This window comes from Rutidosis leptorrhynchoides, chromosome 8 (assembly GCF_046630445.1).
Source record: "Rutidosis leptorrhynchoides isolate AG116_Rl617_1_P2 chromosome 8, CSIRO_AGI_Rlap_v1, whole genome shotgun sequence".
Taxonomy (NCBI): Eukaryota; Viridiplantae; Streptophyta; class Magnoliopsida; order Asterales; family Asteraceae; genus Rutidosis; species Rutidosis leptorrhynchoides.
This window is the reverse complement of record NC_092340.1, coordinates 80,512,624-80,534,374: the sequence shown is the minus strand read 5'-3', so window position 1 is coordinate 80,534,374 and position 21,751 is coordinate 80,512,624. Positions and strand designations below refer to the sequence as shown.

At 38.2% G+C, this 21,751-nt stretch overlaps 2 protein-coding genes across 2 annotated transcripts; one reads left to right on the top strand and one right to left on the bottom strand.

Annotated features, from left to right (window-relative positions):
- Positions 1 to 458: 458 nt before the first annotated feature.
- On the bottom strand, positions 459 to 896 carry LOC139861127 (uncharacterized). Its single transcript, XM_071849427.1, has one exon. It carries the CDS (start codon positions 777 to 779, stop codon positions 570 to 572), a length of 210 nt encoding a protein of 69 aa, XP_071705528.1. The 5' UTR covers positions 780 to 896; the 3' UTR covers positions 459 to 569.
- A 1,795-nt stretch (positions 897 to 2,691) lies between these two features.
- On the top strand, positions 2,692 to 2,901 carry LOC139861401 (uncharacterized). The gene has a single exon (XM_071849786.1). The coding sequence runs from the start codon at positions 2,692 to 2,694 to the stop codon at positions 2,899 to 2,901; it is 210 nt and encodes a 69-aa protein (XP_071705887.1).
- The last annotated feature ends 18,850 nt before the right edge of the window (positions 2,902 to 21,751 follow it).

Here is a 21,751-nt window from a genome sequence, read left to right as displayed (position 1 = left end):
AAGACAATGGTTACAAAAGGGCCAAATTTAGATTTGATTATCAAAATTTGATATTGAATATTGATATTTTTATTTTAGAGAAAAAAAAATTAACAAAACAAAGTTTCTGTATAATAAACATAACAGGGGAAACTCATTGCAATGTAAGTTCCTGGGTTATGTATGCTTGTTGAATTGCACCACAAACACTTCTTTGTTAATTTTTTTTATAACTGTTACAAAAGACTGTTTTACATTTTTGACCCGCATTAACTACTCTGGGATAAAAACTTCAGGGCAGTTTCGACCCGCTCAATTCATCACGTTGAAGGTTGATGAAGTTTATGTTTCTCAAATATCCCTTCAGTTAAAGTCTGTTTTACATTTCGATCACATGAAGAACCGATCTAAATTGAATCAGCAAAATGGAAATGGAATTTTAAAACATTTAATAGGCTTATTACAATTCTAAGCATCCGTTAAATGCAAAACATTTATGATACCAAAACAACTTACAGTATGAAAACAAGCTCAGAAAGAGAACAGGTATATCTGAAAGCTTGAGCAAAATGCAAGAATCATCATTATCATTACGTTCGAATATGAATACCAATAGCTACAACCAAGATAGTGTAAATACAAAAGTATAAAACCGCATGAACTAGGATCGAAATCCCACTTGTGTACATATTCCCAAACTCTATCACTCTATTCCTAGCTGGCAGTTGAAATAGCAGCCCTGGTGATAATAATATGAACATAACTACTGCTACAGCTGCAGGTCCCCAATCTGTGTGCATTTTTCACTATTTTGTTTTATATTTTGAACTCGAGTTTTTATTTCTGTTTAGTGATAGCAGAAACTGAAATAAGTAGAGGGAACTAATTTACTTGGTGATGAAGGTAAGGGATGCCAAACTTCAGAAGGAAAAAAAGATTGTAGAAATTATGAGAAGGAAGTAAGGTATGTTATTTAGAAGTAGTGGGATATGGGGGCTTTTGCTTTATTATAAAATCTTTTTTAATTTCACGAATTAAGAATACAATTATTGATCCCAAGAGTGTTACTTTTTATTGGATTTTTAAAGGAGAAAATTTGGTAATTATGATTTATGCAAAGAAAAGGTTAAGAAAAGCAGCATGCATTTGATGTAGGTGTAAAGGTAGATGGCTTACTAAGTGATACATCCTGTTTGCTTACTTTAATGGTGGATCATAAAAGGTGGATGACTTGAGAGTTGAATAACACATCATCTTAAAGTGATAAAGATAACTACAAATGCACTGGTTCGAATTTATTTAAGATTGTAATCAAGCTTTATTCGTTGGTATTATCATCATCTTTCATGTTGTAAAATGTAGAAAAGTAGCCAACCATGTGATTCATGTGAAGGTGTTATGAGCATAATGCTTGACCGAAAACCAAAAACAAGAACATGTTCCAAGTGACATACAATAATCTTCTAAGGCCATTTCCAACGGAAGGAACGTTCTGGCTAGTCGCCCAGGAGGGCTTGGATGGGTTAACTAGTCCACTTAGTCATGGATGTTTAGCCCTGCATTGTGTCATTTTATGACATTTTTGTGGACGATAATTTGTATAGGGGAGTTGTATATTTGTTTGTATCGTGTGTAGAATACAATAATTAATTAATATAGTACGTCTCAATTTTTATGAGGAAATATGTCATGATTGGGAGTGTTTAGTCCTGGTTAGTCATGATGAGGAAGTGCTGATATGCCGCTTATGTGTCAATTAGTTTTAGGGAGGAACTATGTCATGGTTGAGAGTGATCTAAGCAATAAATGTTTATTTTGTCTAATTTGGCATCCTTAAATTAAATTTCTAGAACTAACTAGTACATTAGTCTGTAGATCTTGATTGGAGGTGGGAAAATGGTATGGGTCAGGCAGATGGATTACTGGTCGAATTGAGTAAAGGTCATTTAAGTATGGGTTGTGTTCGGTGGACACATAACGTCTCATTATTATCAATTTGTTAATAGATTATTACAACGCTAAGGCATTAACTTTAACTAACAGTATTAGTGCAATGATAATTTCAACTTTGGCCGAATCTAGGAGGGCGTGCTTAACCCGTTTTACCCATTTCCTTTTAACTATTTAGTTAATCATTAAGAAATAAGACACCCAGATCAACCCATTAATAAAACAGAGTCAAAAATCAAAACTGCGAGTCTTGATGTACATGTTAAATTTGTATGTGATCATACCATTTGTATGTGATCATACATATATCTCCTGTTTCTAGCGACATACTAGTCCATCTTCTTAAGGATTCCAAGATAGCTTAGTGGTTGAGGTCCTAATATATACTACTTCATCTTATTATAATCTTTTACTTCTATTAAAAGAGCATATAATAAATATTTAAGCATGTTCTGAAACTGACAAATTCCACCAAGTATTGTCTAGCTATAACAATATTTAGCTGTCTCAACTTGAAAGAAAAACAATACCATAATCAAGAGATATTCCAAGCCATTTGCCGGCTCTTAATACCGTCACACAAAACGTTAGTATCAAGAAAACGATGCACCCAATGCTTCAAAAACAAATTTAGTTTATGTCCTTTGTACTTAATAATATTATAGTCATTTGTCCCTTAGCTAAGGCATCTACTTCTATATCTTCTTATTTATTTGCCTTAAAGCACAAGACCCAAAAGCAGAAAATCAGATAACAAGTGAAATGGCAGATTGGGCACCGATTCTAATAGGCGTATTGCTCTTTGTGCTGCTTACACCCGGTTTGTTGTTTCAACTACCGGGTAAGGGACGTGCGGTTGAGTTCAATAGCATGCAGACTAGTGGGGTTTCTATTTGTGTCCACACGATCATCTTTTTTGGGCTAATCACCATCTTACTTATTGCAGTTGGTATAAGCATTAACATAGGCTAGCTCTTGTGTATACCAAAATATCATTTATGGTTCTATATTGTATTTCTATATCTTAGTCAGTCTAATGATCTCTTCAAATTATTGTTTCTCCTTTTTTCCGATTATGTTATGGTTTTTTGTGATATACTCATATACATGTATTGAACATTCGTTATATTAAAATTTTGCAGGTATTCTTTTAAGCTTAATTATGTAATAATTCTAAAATTCATTTTGATCAATGAGCAGCCAAATATAGCATAAGTCCCTATAACGGAGTATGTAATTAGGCGAATGGATTAATCCAAGCTCTATCCATGTCTTCAAGCTTGAGTTTGAGTTCTCAAATCAAGCTCGCTCAATTGACAATATCAAATTCGATTTGTGTTCTCTATAGCTGTGGAGCCAGTTACATGTGTTGAAATAAAAGGATCAGAACCGTTTTCAGCTCATCATTTCCTGTAAAGGGTTTACCAGTGTTGACTAGAGTTGACCGAGAGAAGCCTAACGGCTATTTCCCTTTTTTAGTCAAAAGTATTCCTTAAAAGTAACAAAGCCCCATTCCAATAAAGGAATTAGCTGTTACATGGTTTGTCTTATAAATAGCCTAGTTACTCATTGTAAAGAACTCAATTCAGATTGTATAAAATTCATATTCAATACAAACGATCAAATTCTTATTAATTATCATGGTATCAGAGCTAACGGTGTAAATCCGTGATCTTTACACTCGTTTTTCGCTTCTAATCATTTACCATTAGAGGGCTGCCATGTCTTTCGACGGTAACCCTGTTAATTCAAGCTCAACAGAAACCGACACCACCCAAAACCCACAAAATCATGACTTATCAAGTCAGCTTGCTGATTTCTTAAAGATCAGCCTTCAAACTCAACCAAAATTATCAGATAGCTTAAAAATTAATTTAAGTGTATCGAGTCAAAACTATGCACTTTGGTCAAGAATGATCAAGGTTGCCATAGGAGGAAAATCAAAAGCCCTCCTCAAACACCTTACATCAGGTCCACCAGAAAATGAAGATCCAAGCTTTGAAAAATGGGAACAAGATGATCTTGTTGTTTTTTCATGGCTTATCCAGAATATAGAGCCCAACCTCGCAAGCAACTTGACTGAGTTTCCCACAGCCAAGGCATTGTGGGATGCCCTAGTCACCACTTACAGCAGTGGCAAAGATAAGCTTCAAAACTTTGATCTTCATGTTAAAGCTAATGATATGAAGCAACTTAACATGTCTCTATCTGATTTATGGATCACGATGCAAGGAATTTGGGGAGAAATAGTGTAACAGACTGAAACCCGGGCTAGTTGTAAGTTGCCTATTTTGCCCTTAGGGTTTGTGCTTAGTCTTAAGTGCTTTTATTTTAATTATTTTATTAGTGTTTTATTATAATTTTGTTGTGACCAGTTTGTGACAAGGGTCCCAGAACAGGTTTGTTTATTTTATTTGGACCTCGTTTGGATTACCTAATCTTGGGCGAAAGATATCAGATAACTGGTAAATACCTGTGTGTGATGGGGTATTGTGTTTTAACACAAATAAGAGCTGGTGACCAGCTCCCTTCTTGAAGTTTCCTGATTTTTTCATTTCACTCTCTCTCACTAAACCTAACCTCACCATCTCAAACCCTAAATCATTTGATCTCGAATTGAAGCTTGATTTTGGTGTCAAAACGTTCCTTGTGTCATTGTGATTCTAACAAGGTAAGGTTTGTAAGATTTCATGACCAAATCTGTGATTAAATGGGTTTTTAAGTTAGTTTTTGTTAAAATGGGGTTTTGTGTAAAATTGGTTCAATTTGTTGTTGTTTGTGCATAAAAGTTGTGGGTTTATGTTTCTAAATGTTTAGTGTAAAAGATGTAACCAGTTTTGAGGTCAAAAACGTGTCCAAAGTTGAGATTTGGTGATTTTGGGTTGAAACCCGTCACTTTGCTGCTGTTGCAGCTGATGAACTACCTTCGGCCGATGGTCGTTGACCATCGACCGATGGTGAGGACGATCGACCGATGGACGAGACCATCGACCGATGGTGTATGATTTCTGACCAGCGGATGTAATTTTGACGATCGACCGATTGGGGGAGACCATCGACCGATGGTGTGTTGACGATCGGCCGATGGATGGGACCATCGACCGATGGTCTTAGACAGTGAAATTCTTACTAAGTGTGGAATTCTAGCCGTTATGCTGCCCGTTTGTATTTTGGTGTTCAGGATGTAAATTTTGAAAGTGCATAAGTGTTAAGCATGAAAATTTTAGCTGACGCAAATTTTTACTAATTTGCTATAATTCGCTGTCAGTGTGTCTAATCTTGATGGGAACACTATTCTAACTTGGTTTTTGCTGTTCTCAGGAGATAAGGACAAGGAAGAAGCTCATAAATAATAACTGAGCAGTTGCTGGTAATTGGTGAGTGGGTCTATCTACGGATAGAGTTTAAGTAGCATATCATGCTACTGTGGTTGACTCTTTTACCATGCATAGTGTAGGAATTGCCATGATAGAATAATATCGTTTGCCTGATGTTGTATGTGAATTATGTGTACACTGTGTGAATGGCACCAGTCGGGCCTAGGGAGACTGGGGACTCGAGACCGTGCCTAGGAGAGGTTAGAGTCCGTATGAGGTCAACCGTGCCTAGGGGAGGTTGGGTCCATAGGCTACTGATTGTGGAGTATAGTGTGAACGATGCACCCCCTGCATCTGGATAACTATACTGTTAATTGAGTAGCAGGGACTATCGGTAGACTCAGGCCCGATCAGCTGGGAGTCGTGTGCTCGTACAAGCCGCCGATCCTCGTATTGTCTTTTGTATGCTAGTTGGTAGTTAGCAGGTATTGTTGATGTGTATAGCTTGTGTGTGACTTAAGCTATATCTGTTAGATAGATTTCATTCACTTAGCGGTGCGCTAATCCCCCACATGTTTCCCCCTTTGCAGGTTTAGGTACTGCTAGATGGGATGGGTATTGATGCAGAAGACATGTTTGACAACCCAACTCTGATGTGGACTTTTGTATAAATAATGTTTTGTAATAACGTAACACCGTTGTGTAAACTTAAACGTAATTACACGGATTAATGTAAAGACGTGGCTTATATTGTGTTTGTTATTAAAGTCTTCCGCTGTGTATAAAAAAAAAAAAAATGGCCGGTGTTCCAAGTTGGTATCAGAGCATGGTTTGGCAGCAAATACGTGCGCGTATTTTGTTCCCAAACCCTGAGGCAAGTCAAACATGTCTGTGGGAGTGGGGGCTAAGTGAAAATAGGATATACGTGTGTTAGTTGTGATTGAACTAACTGTTATCCACTAAGCTTTTGTGTAAGCTGTTTTATAGCACAGGTATGGCTGATAGAAACGCAACTGGCCCATCCAACCCCGGAACATTTAGAGCACCAGAAGAGGGTGTTGAGTCTGATGATGATCAGAGTAGTTACATCCTTCAATTAGAAAGTAAGCTAAAAGAGGTCGAGGACAAAATTAATGAGCTTGAATTGGCAAGGCATTCTGGAAATGATGATACACCACCTGGATTCCCAACCGCGCAATCCCAAACGATACCTAATGTGCACCAGAACCAGTTTCAGAATCAAATACCTAACCAATATTATATGCCACCGCAAAACACTTTTACTTACCAAAATCCCATGATGATGAACCCGTACCAAATGCAAATGTTTCAACAACCTTACATGCAACCACCCAAAAAGTGTACTTATAAGAACTTCCGTGATTGCAAACCCTCTGAGTTCTCTGGAAGTACTGATCCGACTGTAACTCTCAATTGGTTGCGAGAAGTTGAAAGGGTATTTGAAGCGTGTCAGTGTGAACCCGAGCTGAAGGTAACATATGCTAGTAGACTGTTGAAAGGTAGGGCTATGATTTGGTGGGATTCTTTGATTTCTAGTATACCAAAAGTGCAAGTGAGTATGATCACATGGGAGCAGTTTCATGGGAAGGTGTGTGAACAGTATTGTAATCCTTTTGATATGAACCGAATCAAGACTGAGTTTCTTGAAATGAAGATGACACCTCAAATGACGATCGACGAGGTAGTAGAGAAGTATATGGATAAACTAAGGTTTGTACAACAGTGGGTGCCAGACGAAGCGTCTCGTATACAACATTTTGTTAATATCATTTTGCCAGAGTACCGAACTTTTGTTAGAACGGCTATGTCGTTGTCTCAAGCGGTTGTGATGGCTAAGATGGTAGAAAGTGATGTTCAGGCCGCCAGAAACAGAATGTTTGGTAATGTGCTACAACAAGGTGGGCAAGTATCTGGTCAATCAGGATCTAAATCCAAGAAGTCTAGTGGGTTTAAATCGAAGAGTAAAAGTGGTCAGAATAGTTCTGGATCTGGATCAGGTAAAGGGAATTGGTGTCACACGTGTCGATCTTCTCACAGTGGTCAGTGTTCTGAGGCTACAAGAAGATGCTTAAAGTGTGGTGTTGTTGGGCATGAGTCTTCAGCATGTCCGTATCTGAATAGTGTATGTTGGAGTTGTCACAAACCAGGGCATCGTGCAATTAGTTGTCCGTCGAAGAGTGGTAGTTCCGGGGCAGGGTCAGGGTCAGGGGCGCGTTCAGCATCAGCTGGAGGGTCAACTGCCTCGAGTGGGCAGAAGAGGAAGAACCCTCCAACAGCAGAGGCTAGAGCTTTTCAGATGTCAGTTGAGAATGCTGTGGCAACCGACGAAGTGATCACCGGTATGTTTCTAATCAACTCAATACCTGCTCGCGTATTGTTTGATTGTGGTACCAATAGGTGTTTTATGTCCCTAGATTTCTGTGCTAAGTTGAATTTACCAGCTACTGTGTTACCCAAGCCGGTTAGTGTAGAAGTAGCCGATGGTAAGACCACACCCGTCACAACATATGTGTCTTGGGTTTGTATAGAGATCGAAGGGAAGTCTTTCCCGGTGACTTGTTTAGTGTTACCTATTCCTAGCTTTGATGTAGTATTAGGAATGGATTGGTTAAGCTCGCTTAGGGCTAATATTAAGTGTGATAGGAAAATGATTACCTTTCGTTCGACCGATGGAACCCGTGTTGTGGCCCGAGGGGAGCGGGGAGGGTATAATTTTCTGTTGATAACCATGATGAAAGCGAAAAAGTCGATGGCAAAGGGTTGTGAATCATTTCTTGCATATGTGATTGATGCGAAGAAAGAAAAGAAAACAGTGGCCGATATTCCGATAGTATCAGAATTTCCCGATGTGTTCCCAGATGAGTTACCAGGTCTGCCGCCGGTAAGGGAAGTTGAATATAAGATTGAATTGGTTCCTGGAACAACTCCAGTTGCAAAAGCTCCATACCGATTAGCGCCGTCTGAAATCCGTGAAATGATGTCACAGATTCAAGAACTATTAGATCGTGGGTTTATCCGACCGAGTTCTTCACCGTGGGGTTCTCCAGTATTGTTTGTTAAAAAGAAAGATGGGTCAATGCGTATGTGTATTGATTATCGTGAATTGAACAAAAGAACTGTGAAGAATAAGTATCCGTTACCTCGAATAGATGATTTGTTCGATCAGTTACAGGGTGCTTCATTCTTTTCTAAGATAGACTTACGATCCGGATATCATCAGGTTCGTGTTGCTGAATCAGATATACCGAAAACAGCGTTCAGAACAAGGTATGGTCATTATGAATTTCTTGTCATGCCTTTTGGGTTGACGAATGCGCCAGCAGTCTTCATGGATCTAATGAATAGAGTGTGTCGTCCATTCTTAGATAAGTTTGTGATTGTGTTTATTGATGACATATTGGTGTATTCGAAAACAGAGAGTGAACATGCTGAACATCTGAGGTTGGTTTTGAACTTGTTAAAACGTGAGCAACTATTTGCAAAATTTTCAAAGTGTGAATTTTGGTTACGTGAAGTGCAGTTTTTGGGTCATGTGATTTGTACCGAGGGTATAAAAGTTGATCCGACAAAGATAGAAGCGGTAATGAATTGGAATTCTCCGAAGACTCCGACTGAGATTAAGAGTTTTCTGGGATTGGCTGGGTATTATCGCAGGTTTATCAAAGATTTTTCTAAATTAGCGGGTCCGTTGACTAAGTTGACTCGTAAAGATGTAGCCTTTCGATGGACTGATGAACAGGAAAAGGCTTTTCAGATTTTGAAACAGCTACTGTGTCAGGCACCAGTGTTAGCTTTACCAGAAGGTTCAGACGACTTCGTGGTATACTGTGATGCATCCTATGCCGGGTTGGGTTGTGTATTAATGCAAAGAGATAAAGTAATCGCCTATGCCTCGCGACAGTTGAAAGTTCATGAGAAGAATTATCCAGTGCATGATCTTGAAATGGCTGCAGTAGTGTTTGCTTTAAAACTGTGGAGACATTATTTGTATGGAACTCATTGTGTTATTTGTACAGATCATAAGAGTTTGCAATATATCTTCTCACAGAAAGAATTGAATATGCGTCAGAGACGATGGCAAGAGTTGATCAAAGATTACGACTGTGAAATTAAATACCATCCGGGTAAGGCAAATGTGGTTGCAGATGCGCTAAGTCGTAAAAAGTCAAGTGAAAATGTGAAATTTCTTAGTTTGAATATAACTTCAGATTTGATTAACAGCTTAAAAACCATTCAGGCCTGTGCTTTAGAGGACGAACATATTAAATCTGAACAAATGACCAAACGAAAAGTGGACTTAATTGATGACTCACGTGGACTAAAGACCTTAAACAATCGTGTTTGGGTGCCTAAGCTTGGAGATTTGAGGGATTTAATCATGACGGAAGCTCACAAATCCAGATTGACAGTACATCCGGGTAGTAATAAGATGTATCATGATTTGAAAGCAGTGTATTGGTGGCCGACAATGAAAACAGATATCGCTCGATATGTCGAAAAGTGCCATAATTGTGCTCAAGTGAAGGCAGAACATCAGAAACCTTATGGTTCGCTACGTCAGTTACAGATTCCAGAGTGGAAATGGGAACATATAACGATGGATTTTGTGACCAAATTACCTCGAATTCAGAAACGACATGATATGATTTGGGTAATAGTGGATCGTCTAACTAAAAGTGCTCATTTTCTTGCTACTCGTGAGACAGCTTCGTTAAGTGAGTTAGCCGATTTGTATGTGAAAGAAATAGTTAGTCGACATGGTGTGCCGTTATCGATCGTTTCAGACAGAGATTCCAGATTTGTGTCGAATTTTTGGAACAGTCTTCAACAAAATTTGGGTACACGTGTGAATTTAAGTACAGCTTATCATCCTCAGACAGATGGTCAGAGTGAAAGAACGATACAGACTTTGGAGGATATGTTAAGGGCTTGTGTGTTAGAATACGGTGGTTCGTGGGATACACATTTACCGTTGGTCGAATTCGCGTATAATAATTCATATCATTCGAGTATAGGAATGCCGCCCTATGAAATGTTGTACGGTCGTCGTTGCAGAACTCCGACTTGTTGGTTAGAAGCCGGGGAGAAGCAGTTTGCAGGTCCCGAAATTGTTCAAATGACAGCCGAAAAAGTTGCAATTGCGAGAGAAAAGTTGAAAGCCGCTAGAGATAGGCAGAAAATGTATGCTGATCCGCGTAGACGTCCGGTAACCTTTAATGTGGGTGAACGAGTGTATCTGAAAGTTTCGCCGTGGAAAGGGGTTATCAGATTCGGTAAACGTGGTAAGTTAGCACCGAGATTTATTGGTCCTTTCCAGATCAGTGAAGTGTTGAATGATCAGACTGTGGTGTTAGATCTTCCGCCAGAGTTAGCCGGTATTCATAATACATTTAACGTGTGTTATATTCGTAAGTGTAAAGTCGATGATGAAACGCAACTCCTTCCTTTAGAAGATTTAAGGGTCGATTTGAATAAGAAATTGGTGGAAGAGCCGGTCCGTGTAGTTGATCGAAAGGTGACTAAGTTGAGATATATAGAGATACCGATGGTGTTGATTGAGTGGAAACACAGTTTGGGTTCTAATCTTACGTGGGAGACAGAAGAGTTGATGAGGACTCGCTACCCTCATTTGTTTGACCAAGACCAGATTCCGAGGACGGAATCTCCTTAAGGGGGGTGGATTTGTAACAGACTGAAACCCGGGCTAGTTGTAAGTTGCCTATTTTACCCTTAGGGTTTGTGCTTAGTCTTAAGTGCTTTTATTTTAATTATTTTATTAGTGTTTTATTATAATTTTGTTGTGACCAGTTTGTGACAAGGGTCCCAGAACAGGTTTGTTTATTTTATTTGGACCTCGTTTGGATTACCTAATCTTGGGCGAAAGATATCAGATAACTGGTAAATACCTGTGTGTGATGGGGTATTGTGTTTTAACACAAATAAGAGCTGGTGACCAGCTCCCTTCTTGAAGTTTCCTGATTTTTTCATTTCACTCTCTCTCACTAAACCTAACCTCACCATCTCAAACCCTAAATCATTTGATCTCGAATTGAAGCTTGATTTTGGTGTCAAAACGTTCCTTGTGTCATTGTGATTCTAACAAGGTAAGGTTTGTAAGATTTCATGACCAAATCTGTGATTAAATGGGTTTTTAAGTTAGTTTTTGTTAAAATGGGGTTTTGTGTAAAATTGGTTCAATTTGTTGTTGTTTGTGCATAAAAGTTGTGGGTTTATGTTTCTAAATGTTTAGTGTAAAAGATGTAACCAGTTTTGAGGTCAAAAACGTGTCCAAAGTTGAGATTTGGTGATTTTGGGTTGAAACCCGTCACTTTGCTGCTGTTGCAGCTGATGAACTACCTTCGGCCGATGGTCGTTGACCATCGACCGATGGTGAGGACGATCGGCCGATGGACGAGACCATCGACCGATGGTGTATGATTTCTGACCAGCGGATGTAATTTTGACGATCGACCGATTGGGGGAGACCATCGACCGATGGTGTGTTGACGATCGGCCGATGGATGGGACCATCGACCGATGGTCTTAGACAGTGAAATTCTTACTAAGTGTGGAATTCTAGCCGTTATGCTGCCCGTTTGTATTTTGGTGTTCAGGATGTAAATTTTGAAAGTGCATAAGTGTTAAGCATGAAAATTTTAGCTGACGCAAATTTTTACTAATTTGCTATAATTCGCTGTCAGTGTGTCTAATCTTGATGGGAACACTATTCTAACTTGGTTTTTGCTGTTCTCAGGAGATAAGGACAAGGAAGAAGCTCAGAAATAATAACTGAGCAGTTGCTGGTAATTGGTGAGTGGGTCTATCTACGGATAGAGTTTAAGTAGCATATCATGCTACTATGGTTGACTCTTTTACCATGCATAGTGTAGGAATTGCCATGATAGAATAATATCGTTTGCCTGATGTTGTATGTGAATTATGTGTACACTGTGTGAATGGCACCAGTCGGGCCTAGGGAGACTGGGGACTCGAGACCGTGCCTAGGAGAGGTTAGAGTCCGTATGAGGTCAACCGTGCCTAGGGGAGGTTGGGTCCATAGGCTACTGATTGTGGAGTATAGTGTGAACGATGCACCCCCTGCATCTGGATAACTATACTGTTAATTGAGTAGCAGGGACTATCGGTAGACTCAGGCCCGATCAGCTGGGAGTCGTGTGCTCGTACAAGCCGCCGATCCTCGTATTGTCTTTTGTATGCTAGTTGGTAGTTAGCAGGTATTGTTGATGTATATAGCTTGTGTGTGACTTAAGCTATATCTGTTAGATAGATTTCATTCACTTAGTGGTGCGCTAATCCCGCACATGTTTCCCCCTTTGCAGGTTTAGGTACTGCTAGATGGGATGGGTATTGATGCAGAAGACATGTTTGACAACCCAACTCTGATGTGGACTTTTGTATAAATAATGTTTTGTAATAACGTAACACCGTTGTGTAAACTTAAACGTAATTACACGGATTAATGTAAAGACGTGGCTTATATTGTGTTTGTTATTAAAGTCTTCCGCTGTGTATAAAAAAAAAAAAATGGCCGGTGTTACAAATAGATCTAAGAGATCCTAATCCCATGAAATGTTCCACTGACATCGTGACCTATAACAGAATTAGAGCTGAGCAAAAATTATTTCAGTTTTTAAACGCTCTCGATCAGAAGAATGATACAATAAAAAGAGAGCTATTAAGATTGGAACCCTTACCAACAGCAGAAGAAGCATATACAGCTGTTAGAAAAGAGATTGCTCACCAATTGATTTTAGGGCAAACCAACGCATCAAGTCAAAGCCAAAGCCATAGAGTTGGTGTTGGATTAGCAGCCGCCAACAAAACCGAGGGGTTAGGGTTAGCTGCAAAACCCAACTGGAACCCATCTCACAAAATAGACAAATCCAAGCTTAAGTGTTCAAGGTGTGGTAAATCAAAACACACTATTGAACAATGCTTTGAAATTAAGGGTTATCCTGAATGGTGGAACAAATCAGGCAAAGGAAAAGCATCAATGGCGGCGGCGGCAGATGAAACCGCCACCACTACCACCACTGATCAAGGATTCGGCGTCATGGCTACCACTTCAAAACCCATCGGTAACAAACTCAAACCCTTCTCTTCTCTTTTTGATAATAGGGTGTGTAAAACAATAAAGGTGAATAGGGAAGAAGAATACGTGAACCAGCCCGGGGAAGATGAGAAATCGAATAAAATAAATGGGGATGTGGAACATGTAAAGATACATAGGAAATATGATATATTAAATAAAATTAATTTGTGGATAAACCAAGACAAGCACGTGAACCATCCTGGAAAAAATAAAAAGTCAAATAAAATAAATGGGGATAAGGAAAACGTAAAGATACATAGAAAAGGTAAAATATTAAATAAGATTAATTTTTTGGAAAAAATAATGGGAGACCAGTTGGGTATTGATGCTTTTAGCATAAAGGCCAACGTGGTTGGGCCGAATGGGAAGCCCACTAAAGGAAATGGGTGCAAGGGTAATGCTTTTCAGCAAATTAAAAGGCCCACTAAAGGTTTAAATTTTGCTACTGATCCTATGAAAAATACAACTGGGCCAGCCTGTTTAAAATCATATAAAGTAAATAAATCTAAGTCCCAGTTTATTATTCCTTGCCAAAATACGTACTCTGCCTTAGCCAAAATAAAAACTGATATTGAAAATCCTCCTAAAACCAACGTTGTGTCGAATAATTTAAAAACTGGGTCATGGATTTTTGATTGTGGGGCAACGGACACAATGACGTTTGATGAAAAAGATATTATTTTTAAAACTAAACCAAGGAAAAATAGAGTTCAAACGGCAAAAGGTGAAACTGTTCAAGTAAAAAGTAGTGGTACTATCGAAATCTCACCAACTATTAAACTACCTAATTGTCTATATATTCTAGCTTTATCTCATAAGCTGTTATCGGTAAGCCATGTTACAAAAGATTTAAACTGTAAAGTCCTGATGTATCCGACTTTCTGCATCTTGCAGGACATTCGGACAGGACTGTTGATTGGACGTGGCACTGAAAAGGGGGGGTTATACTATGTTGACGAGGTTTCTCCACAAGGCACTATGTCACTTGCCCACGGAACACCTACGAGGGAAGCCTGGTTATGGCATAGAAGATTGGGTCATCCATCTGCTGGATATTTACATTCCTTGTTTCCTAGTTTGTTTCCATCAAATGTTGTTTTAAATTGTGAAACCTGTATTTTGGCCAAAAGCCATCGTAGTACTTTTAAACCTAGTAACACTAGGAAAGATGTACCTTTTGCTTTAATTCATTTTGATGTGCGGGGTCCTGCTCCGGTTATTGGGGGGAAAAACCTGCGATATTTTGTCCTGTTTATTGATGATCATACGAGGATGACATGGATTTATTTCTTAACACACAAATCAGAAGTCTTTGAAAAATTCTCTCACTTTTATAAAATGGTTCAAACCCAATTTAATAAAAATATAAAAATCTTACGATCTGACAACGGAGGTGAGTTTGTCAATACCTCCATGAAACTTTTTTGCGAAGAAAATGGGATTATTCACCAAACGTCATGCGCTCATACTCCCGAACAAAACGGAGTAGCTGAACGCAAGAACAGATTGCTCTTAGAAATGACAAGAGCCTTATTAATTGAATCTAAAGTTCCAAAGAGTTTCTGGCCTGAAGCGCTTGCGTCCGCCACCTATCTTATTAATCGATTACCTACTAAGATTTTGGGCACAAAAACTCCTAAGGATACGCTGTCCCAATTCCACACTCTACCAACGTCTTTGAATATTGAACCACGGATATTCGGGTGTTCTGTCTTTGTTCATATTCCAAAGACTGAACGCACCAAACTTGATCCATGTGCGGAGAAATGTGTCATGGTTGGCTATGGAATAAACCAAAAAGGATATCGATGTTATAGTCCAAAAAGACGTCATGTCTTTACTACAATAAATTGTGACTTTGTCGAAACTGAATATTTTTACAACAACACCCAACTCACGAGTGAGGGTGAGAACGAGGGCAATGACACTCTTAGTTGGATGACATGGGTACCACCTCAAACACAAGAACCCGAACCAATACCAAACCTTGAAACAATAGACCCATAACCAATACCAAACCTTGAGGCAATAGACCTCGAACCAATACCAAACTCCGAGCCTACAGAAACCATCCCACAAAACCATGAGATCACTGAAACCTCCTCGAATAATGAGCATCAAACTCAAGAGGAACAACGTAACTCAAATCCCGATGAAACCATCTAATGATATGTCCTACCTCAAAGAGCCAATAGAGGTGTCCCACCAAAACGGTACTCTCCAGAAAAAGAAGCGCAACGATCTAGATATCCTATGGCTAATATAGCACAAGGAAATCTGTCAAAAGAAGCTCAACAATTTAATTCCACAATTTACTCTGAAAATATTCCAACTTCTGTTGAACAAGCCTTAAAATCGAAAAACTGGAAGAAAGCAATGGAAGTTGAAATGGAAGCACTTAAAAAAAGTGACACATGGGAAAAATGTGTCATTCCTCAAGGAAAAAAACCAGTAGGGAATCGATGGGTGTTTGCAATAAAATACAAACCAGATGGTACCATTGAAAGATACAAAGCCCGGCTAGTTGCCAAGGGATACACTCAAACCTATGGGATTGATTATTCCGAGACTTTTTCCCCAGTTGCAAAGATTGATACTATCAGAGTTCTATTTTCTATCGATGCAAATGAAGATTGGCCACTTCACCAATTTGATGTGAAGAATACTTTTCTACATGGCGAATTAAAGGAATAAGTCTATATGGAAGCACCTCCGGGATTTACTGACAACTTCAAAAACAGGGAAGTTTGTCGACTTAAAAAGGCTTTATATGGGTTAAAACAATCTCCACGGGCTTGGTTTGGGAGATTTATTTTATTTATGAAAAAATATGATTTCAAACAAAGTAACTCAGATCATACTCTCTTTTTTAAACGAAAAGGAAATGTAATTACATGCTTAATCATTTATGTTGATGATATGATAATAAAAGGAAATGATAAAGAGGAAATTTCTAACTTAAAAATAAACTTATTTAAAGAATTTGAAATGAAAGACTTGGGCAGACTTAAATATTTTTTGGGGATTTAGGTTTTACGATCCCAACAGGGAATATTTATCTGTCAAAAGAAGTATGTTCTTGATTTTCTTGCAGAAACAGGTATGATTGATTGCAAACCAGCTGATACTCCAATGATTCCAAACCAGAAGCTATATATGGAAGATGAAGCTGATCTTGTTGATAAAGGGCAATACCAAAGGATGGTGGGAAAACTCATCTATCTTGCTCATACTCGACCTGATATAGCACATGCAATTGGAGTTGTGAGTCAATTCATGCATCAACCACAGGCTCACCATATGGAAGCTGTAATCAGAATCATCAGATATTTAAAGAAGACAGTCGATCATGGAGTTGTTTTTAAAAGACATGGACACCTAAAGACTCAGATATATACAGATGCGAGCTGGGCTGGAGAAAAAGGGGATAGAAGATCTACATCTGGATTCTTCACTCTTGTCGGAGGAAATCTAGTTGCATGGAAAAGTAAGAAACAAAAGGTTGTATCACTCTCAAGTGCCGAGTCAGAATTTAGAGGAATAGCAAAAGGAGTAGTTGAAGCCTTGTGGATCAAGAAGTTGTTGACAGAGATTGGCTTTCCACCAGAAGAAGCTATCCAAATTATCTGCGATAATGAAGCAGCTATCGCTATCTCAGAAAATTCAGTTCAACATGATCGAACAAAACATGTTGAAGTGGATAGACACTTTATCAGAGAAAAGTTGGATGCAGAAATAAATTCTTTACCATATATAAGATCAGAAGACCAATTGGCCGACATTCTCACCGAATCAGTCAACGAAAGACTCTTCAGCGAAGTTCTTGGCAAGTTGAATATTGGAAACTCCACTATTCAACTTGAGGGGGAGTGTTGAAATAAAAGGATCAGAACCGTTTTCAGCTCATCATTTCCTATAAAGGGTTTACCAGTGTTGACCGAGAGAAGCCTAACGGCTATTTCCCTTTTTTAGTCAAAAGTATTCCTTAAAAGTAACAACGCCCCATTCCAATAAAGGAATTAGCTGTTACATGGTTTGTCTTATAAATAGCCTAGTTCCTCATTGTAAAGAACTCAATTCAGATTGTATAAAATTCACATTCAATACAAACGATCAAATTCTTATTAATTATCAACATGCTTAGGCGAACTAATAGTTACCAAACAAGCATGTTCATGAGAAGAAATTCAATTGATACATACAAGCATAAAGATTTATTTTGACATTTTCATAATGGAATGGAATGGAATAACATATAATGCAAAAATGCTACATATCCTCCATGTACGCTCAGTTCTTATTTCTATGAACACATTTCTAACTAGTAACTTGATTATTGTGCTATATCTCCAAACTAGTTTCTCAACATCCTTGGTTTAATGATTATCTCGATGCTGCAAAGTGAACCATATAACACGAGTCAATACACTGTTTAAGCTCACTTAGAAAAATATTGGTCCAGCGAAAGAAGCTAATCTAAATTTTAAACCATAACAGTCATTTCATACATGTAACACAAACCTATAATGACTTAAATCTTACGAGCTACATTGCTTGAGATGTATAGAGCAATTGGTGTCACAATATTTCACGCCGTATAAAGTATAAACAGCCAAACAGAACATACTGCTATCACTTTGGATAATGTTTGGGTAAATGAGGTTAATGTGTTAAAGTTGGCTAACACATTTGATATTAATTTGTTGGAGTCAACCAATCATTTTGTGGTCTCGAATGACTTTTTGGGATGTTCGAGTGTGGCTGCGGCACATGTTATGAATTCTGGGGTGGTTCATTCACATAAACATGCACCTGTGACTCCTTCCACTTCAATCTCGGTTAATGGTAATGGTTTGGGTTTGACGGCTAGCGGTGTGGAATTGAGGTTTGGGTCAATCGATGTGGAGGCAGATGTGGGTACTGTTTATACACATAAAGATATACCATCGTTGGTACAGGACCGGGTGCGGGATGATGGGCCTGGTTTGGCCCAAGTACCAGGTGTTTCGACTATGGATGATGAAGGTGGTGTACGGGATTGGGTATTAAATTATTGGCCTGATAAGGTTCAAGTACAGGCTAACTCGATTCCTGTTAATGAAGGTGGTGTGTCTAAACCATCTTTCGCGAATAGATTAGATAAGTTGATTAAAGATAAGAAGTAATGATACCGCGACCCGCATGCGCATGCTATACGTATGCGGGTAAGCACTAGTATGCGTATGCGTATGCGTATGCTATCTATGCGGTATGCGGTAGCGTATTGAATGCTTTTGTTCCTGTTATTGCGGTTACTTGGCTATCAAGTCTGGATATCTTTTCCATAATTACATCCGAGATTCGGGGGAGTTTGTTATGGAAGGGATTATCATTATCTAGGACGGTTCTAGAATTAGGGGTTTTCCTATATATACCCTAGTCGTCTTTTTGAGGACACACAAGAAAACCTACAACACGTAGCAACAATCATCAATTCTCGACTTCTAAGGTTTACAGGTTAGTTCTTCATAGACTGGTACCTACAACCTTATCTGGGGCCTTCTGATCAACGACCGTTATCGAAGGTGGACTTAATCACTTAGCCACCCCGCCGACATCATCATGTTGGCCAGGGTTATTCACGGTAACCGGACCGGAGAGCTAAGTTCTAAGATCCTTAAACCCCCCTTTAACGTATTGAGCAAGCATATTGACCCTTTGAAAAATATATGCATGATCAAGTGGTGCTTTCATTGAGAGTCGAACTAATTCAAGACGTGTTTAATTGTTTTTTCTTTTAAAAGTTTTCAATCATAAGGCTCATTGTTCACAAAATTTCTGAATTTTTTGTTTCTTTTACAGTATCATGACTTCCGGGGATCATCGGAACGTACTCAAACGGACAATCAGAACACGCCGTCTGATAATCAGCAGACACAGACTATGGCTACGGGGGCGAGAATCACGCCTTACCCTCCACCTGTGTCCGGCGAGCCTTTTCAAAGGTACAAGCCGATATTCCCGGATGGAATAACACCACCACGGGCAAACTCGCCAGTCACAACTACACGGCTAGATTTTTTCACAGTGGATCCAAGGGTTCTCTCTATAGGTACTGGCGGAGAAACTGTGGGGCCGCATGTAGTATTATGTGGCCAGGTGCCTATTTACAGTACTACGGTTTCAATTCCCCTGCAGACGCAGAGTGGTCAGCAAAATTCATCGTTTACACCGTTGCAACCTTGGCAGCAGCCGCGTCCAGTTTCACAGTTTCTAACCCCTGCAGATGCGTAGGCGCTTCTTAATAGTTGGGGGTTCGGTGTCATTCCAGACGCAAACTCTCATTGGACACCGATAACCGCAGAACAGCAAAGCACTGCGCATACGGTTGGACTCTTATGAAATGTCCCGTTCATAATAATTATAAATGTTTCATATTAATTGATTTTGTTGTGAGGCTTTGACCTCTATATGAGACATTTTTCAAATACTGCATTCGATTTTTGAAACAAACCATAACCTTTATATTTGCGATAAAGGTTTAAAATATTACGAAGATTATCAAATAATGATAATCTAAAATGTAGCGTTTTCACACGACCATTACATAATAGTTTACAATAATATTACACAATAACTTAAGTCTTCGAATGTAGTTTTTAAACAATATTGTACAAGCATGCAGACTCCAATCCTGTCTTTATTTAGCATGCAACAACGGAAGCTCTTAATAATCACCTGAGAATAAACATGCTTTAAACGTCAACAAAAATGTTGGTGAGTTATAGGTTTAACCTATATATCAAATTATATTAATAGACCACAAGATTTGATTTTTCATAATTAACTGGAGCAACACTCATCTGCAAAAAATATAATACAGGAACACTCATATGTATAAAAATCATTCATATGAAGAACACCTGGTAACCGACATTAACAAATGCATATAGAATATCCCCAAATATACAGGTACACTCATCTGTATATAAAAATCGAAGTACTAAAGCATCCATAACCTGGATGGGGTTCGTTAGGCCCATAGATCTATCTTCAGGATTCGCGTCAATTAGTGGCGTTCACTAATTCTTAGGTTACCAAGCAAAAGGGTGATATTCAATAAGATAATTCAATCATAGAATGTGATTTTCAAGTACTTGTGTCTATTTTATAAATCATTTATAAAACTGCATGTATTCTTATCCCAAAAATATTCGATAGTAAAAATGGGACTATAACTCACTTTCACAGATTATCACTTCGTCGGAAAATAACACTTGGCCACTGGTCGATTCACGAACCTATAACAAATATATACATATATATCAAAGTATGATCGAAATATATTCACAATATATTTTATTATGTTTTAATGATTTAAGTTTGTTAAGTTAACAGTCCAACGTTCTTAGTTCACAAAGTTGTCCACAGTTAGTAGTACAGAAATAAATCAATATATATTATCTCGAATCAATTCACGACCCAATGTATACAAGTCTCAGACTCGATCACAACTCAAAGTATATATATTATTTTAGAATCAACCTCAACCCTGTATAGCTAACTCGAACATTACCGCATATAGAGTGTCTATGGTTATTCCAAATAATAGATATAGATGACGTCGATATGATATGTCAAAACATAGTATACGTGTCTATGGTCTATCAAGATTACATAATATATGTTAGAATACATGTATAATACAATATAAGTTAGTTAGGATATGGTTAGTATAGATTTTTGTCAATTCATCCCTTAGTCAAATTAACCATTTTTAACCAATTTTGTTTTACCCATAACTTCTTCGTTTTAAATCCGTTTTGAGTGAATCAACTTGCTATGGTTTCATATCGAACTTTATTTTATGAAACTTAATAGAAAAAGTATAGGTTTATAGTCAGAAATACAGGTTACAAGTCGTTTTTGTAGAGGTAGTCATTTCAGTCGAAAAAATGACGTCTTGATGACCATTTTCAAAAACATATTTCCACTTTGAGTTTAACCATGATTTTTGGATATAGTTTCATGTTCATAAGAAAAATAATTTTCCCAGAAGAATAACTTTTAAATCAAAGTTTATCATAGTTTTTAATTATCTAACCCAAAACAGCCCCCGGTTTTACTACGACGGCGTATGTCCGGTTTTACGGTGTTCTTCGCGTTTCCAGGTTTTAAATCATTAAGTTAGCATATCATATAGATATAGAACATGTATTTAGTTGATTTTAAAAGTTAAGTTAGAAGGATTAACTTTGTTTGCGAACAAGTTTAGAATTAACTAAACTATGTTCTAGTGATTACAAGTTATAATCTTCGAATAAGATAGTTATATATATATGAATCGAATGATGTTATGAACATCATCACTACCTCAAGTATAGTAGGTAAA

Coding starts and splice junctions, on each gene's coding strand:
- LOC139861127 (XM_071849427.1), bottom strand. CDS start 779: ATGCACACAGATTGGGGACCTGCAGCTGTAGCAGTAGTTATGTTCATA.
- LOC139861401 (XM_071849786.1), top strand. CDS start 2,692: ATGGCAGATTGGGCACCGATTCTAATAGGCGTATTGCTCTTTGTGCTG.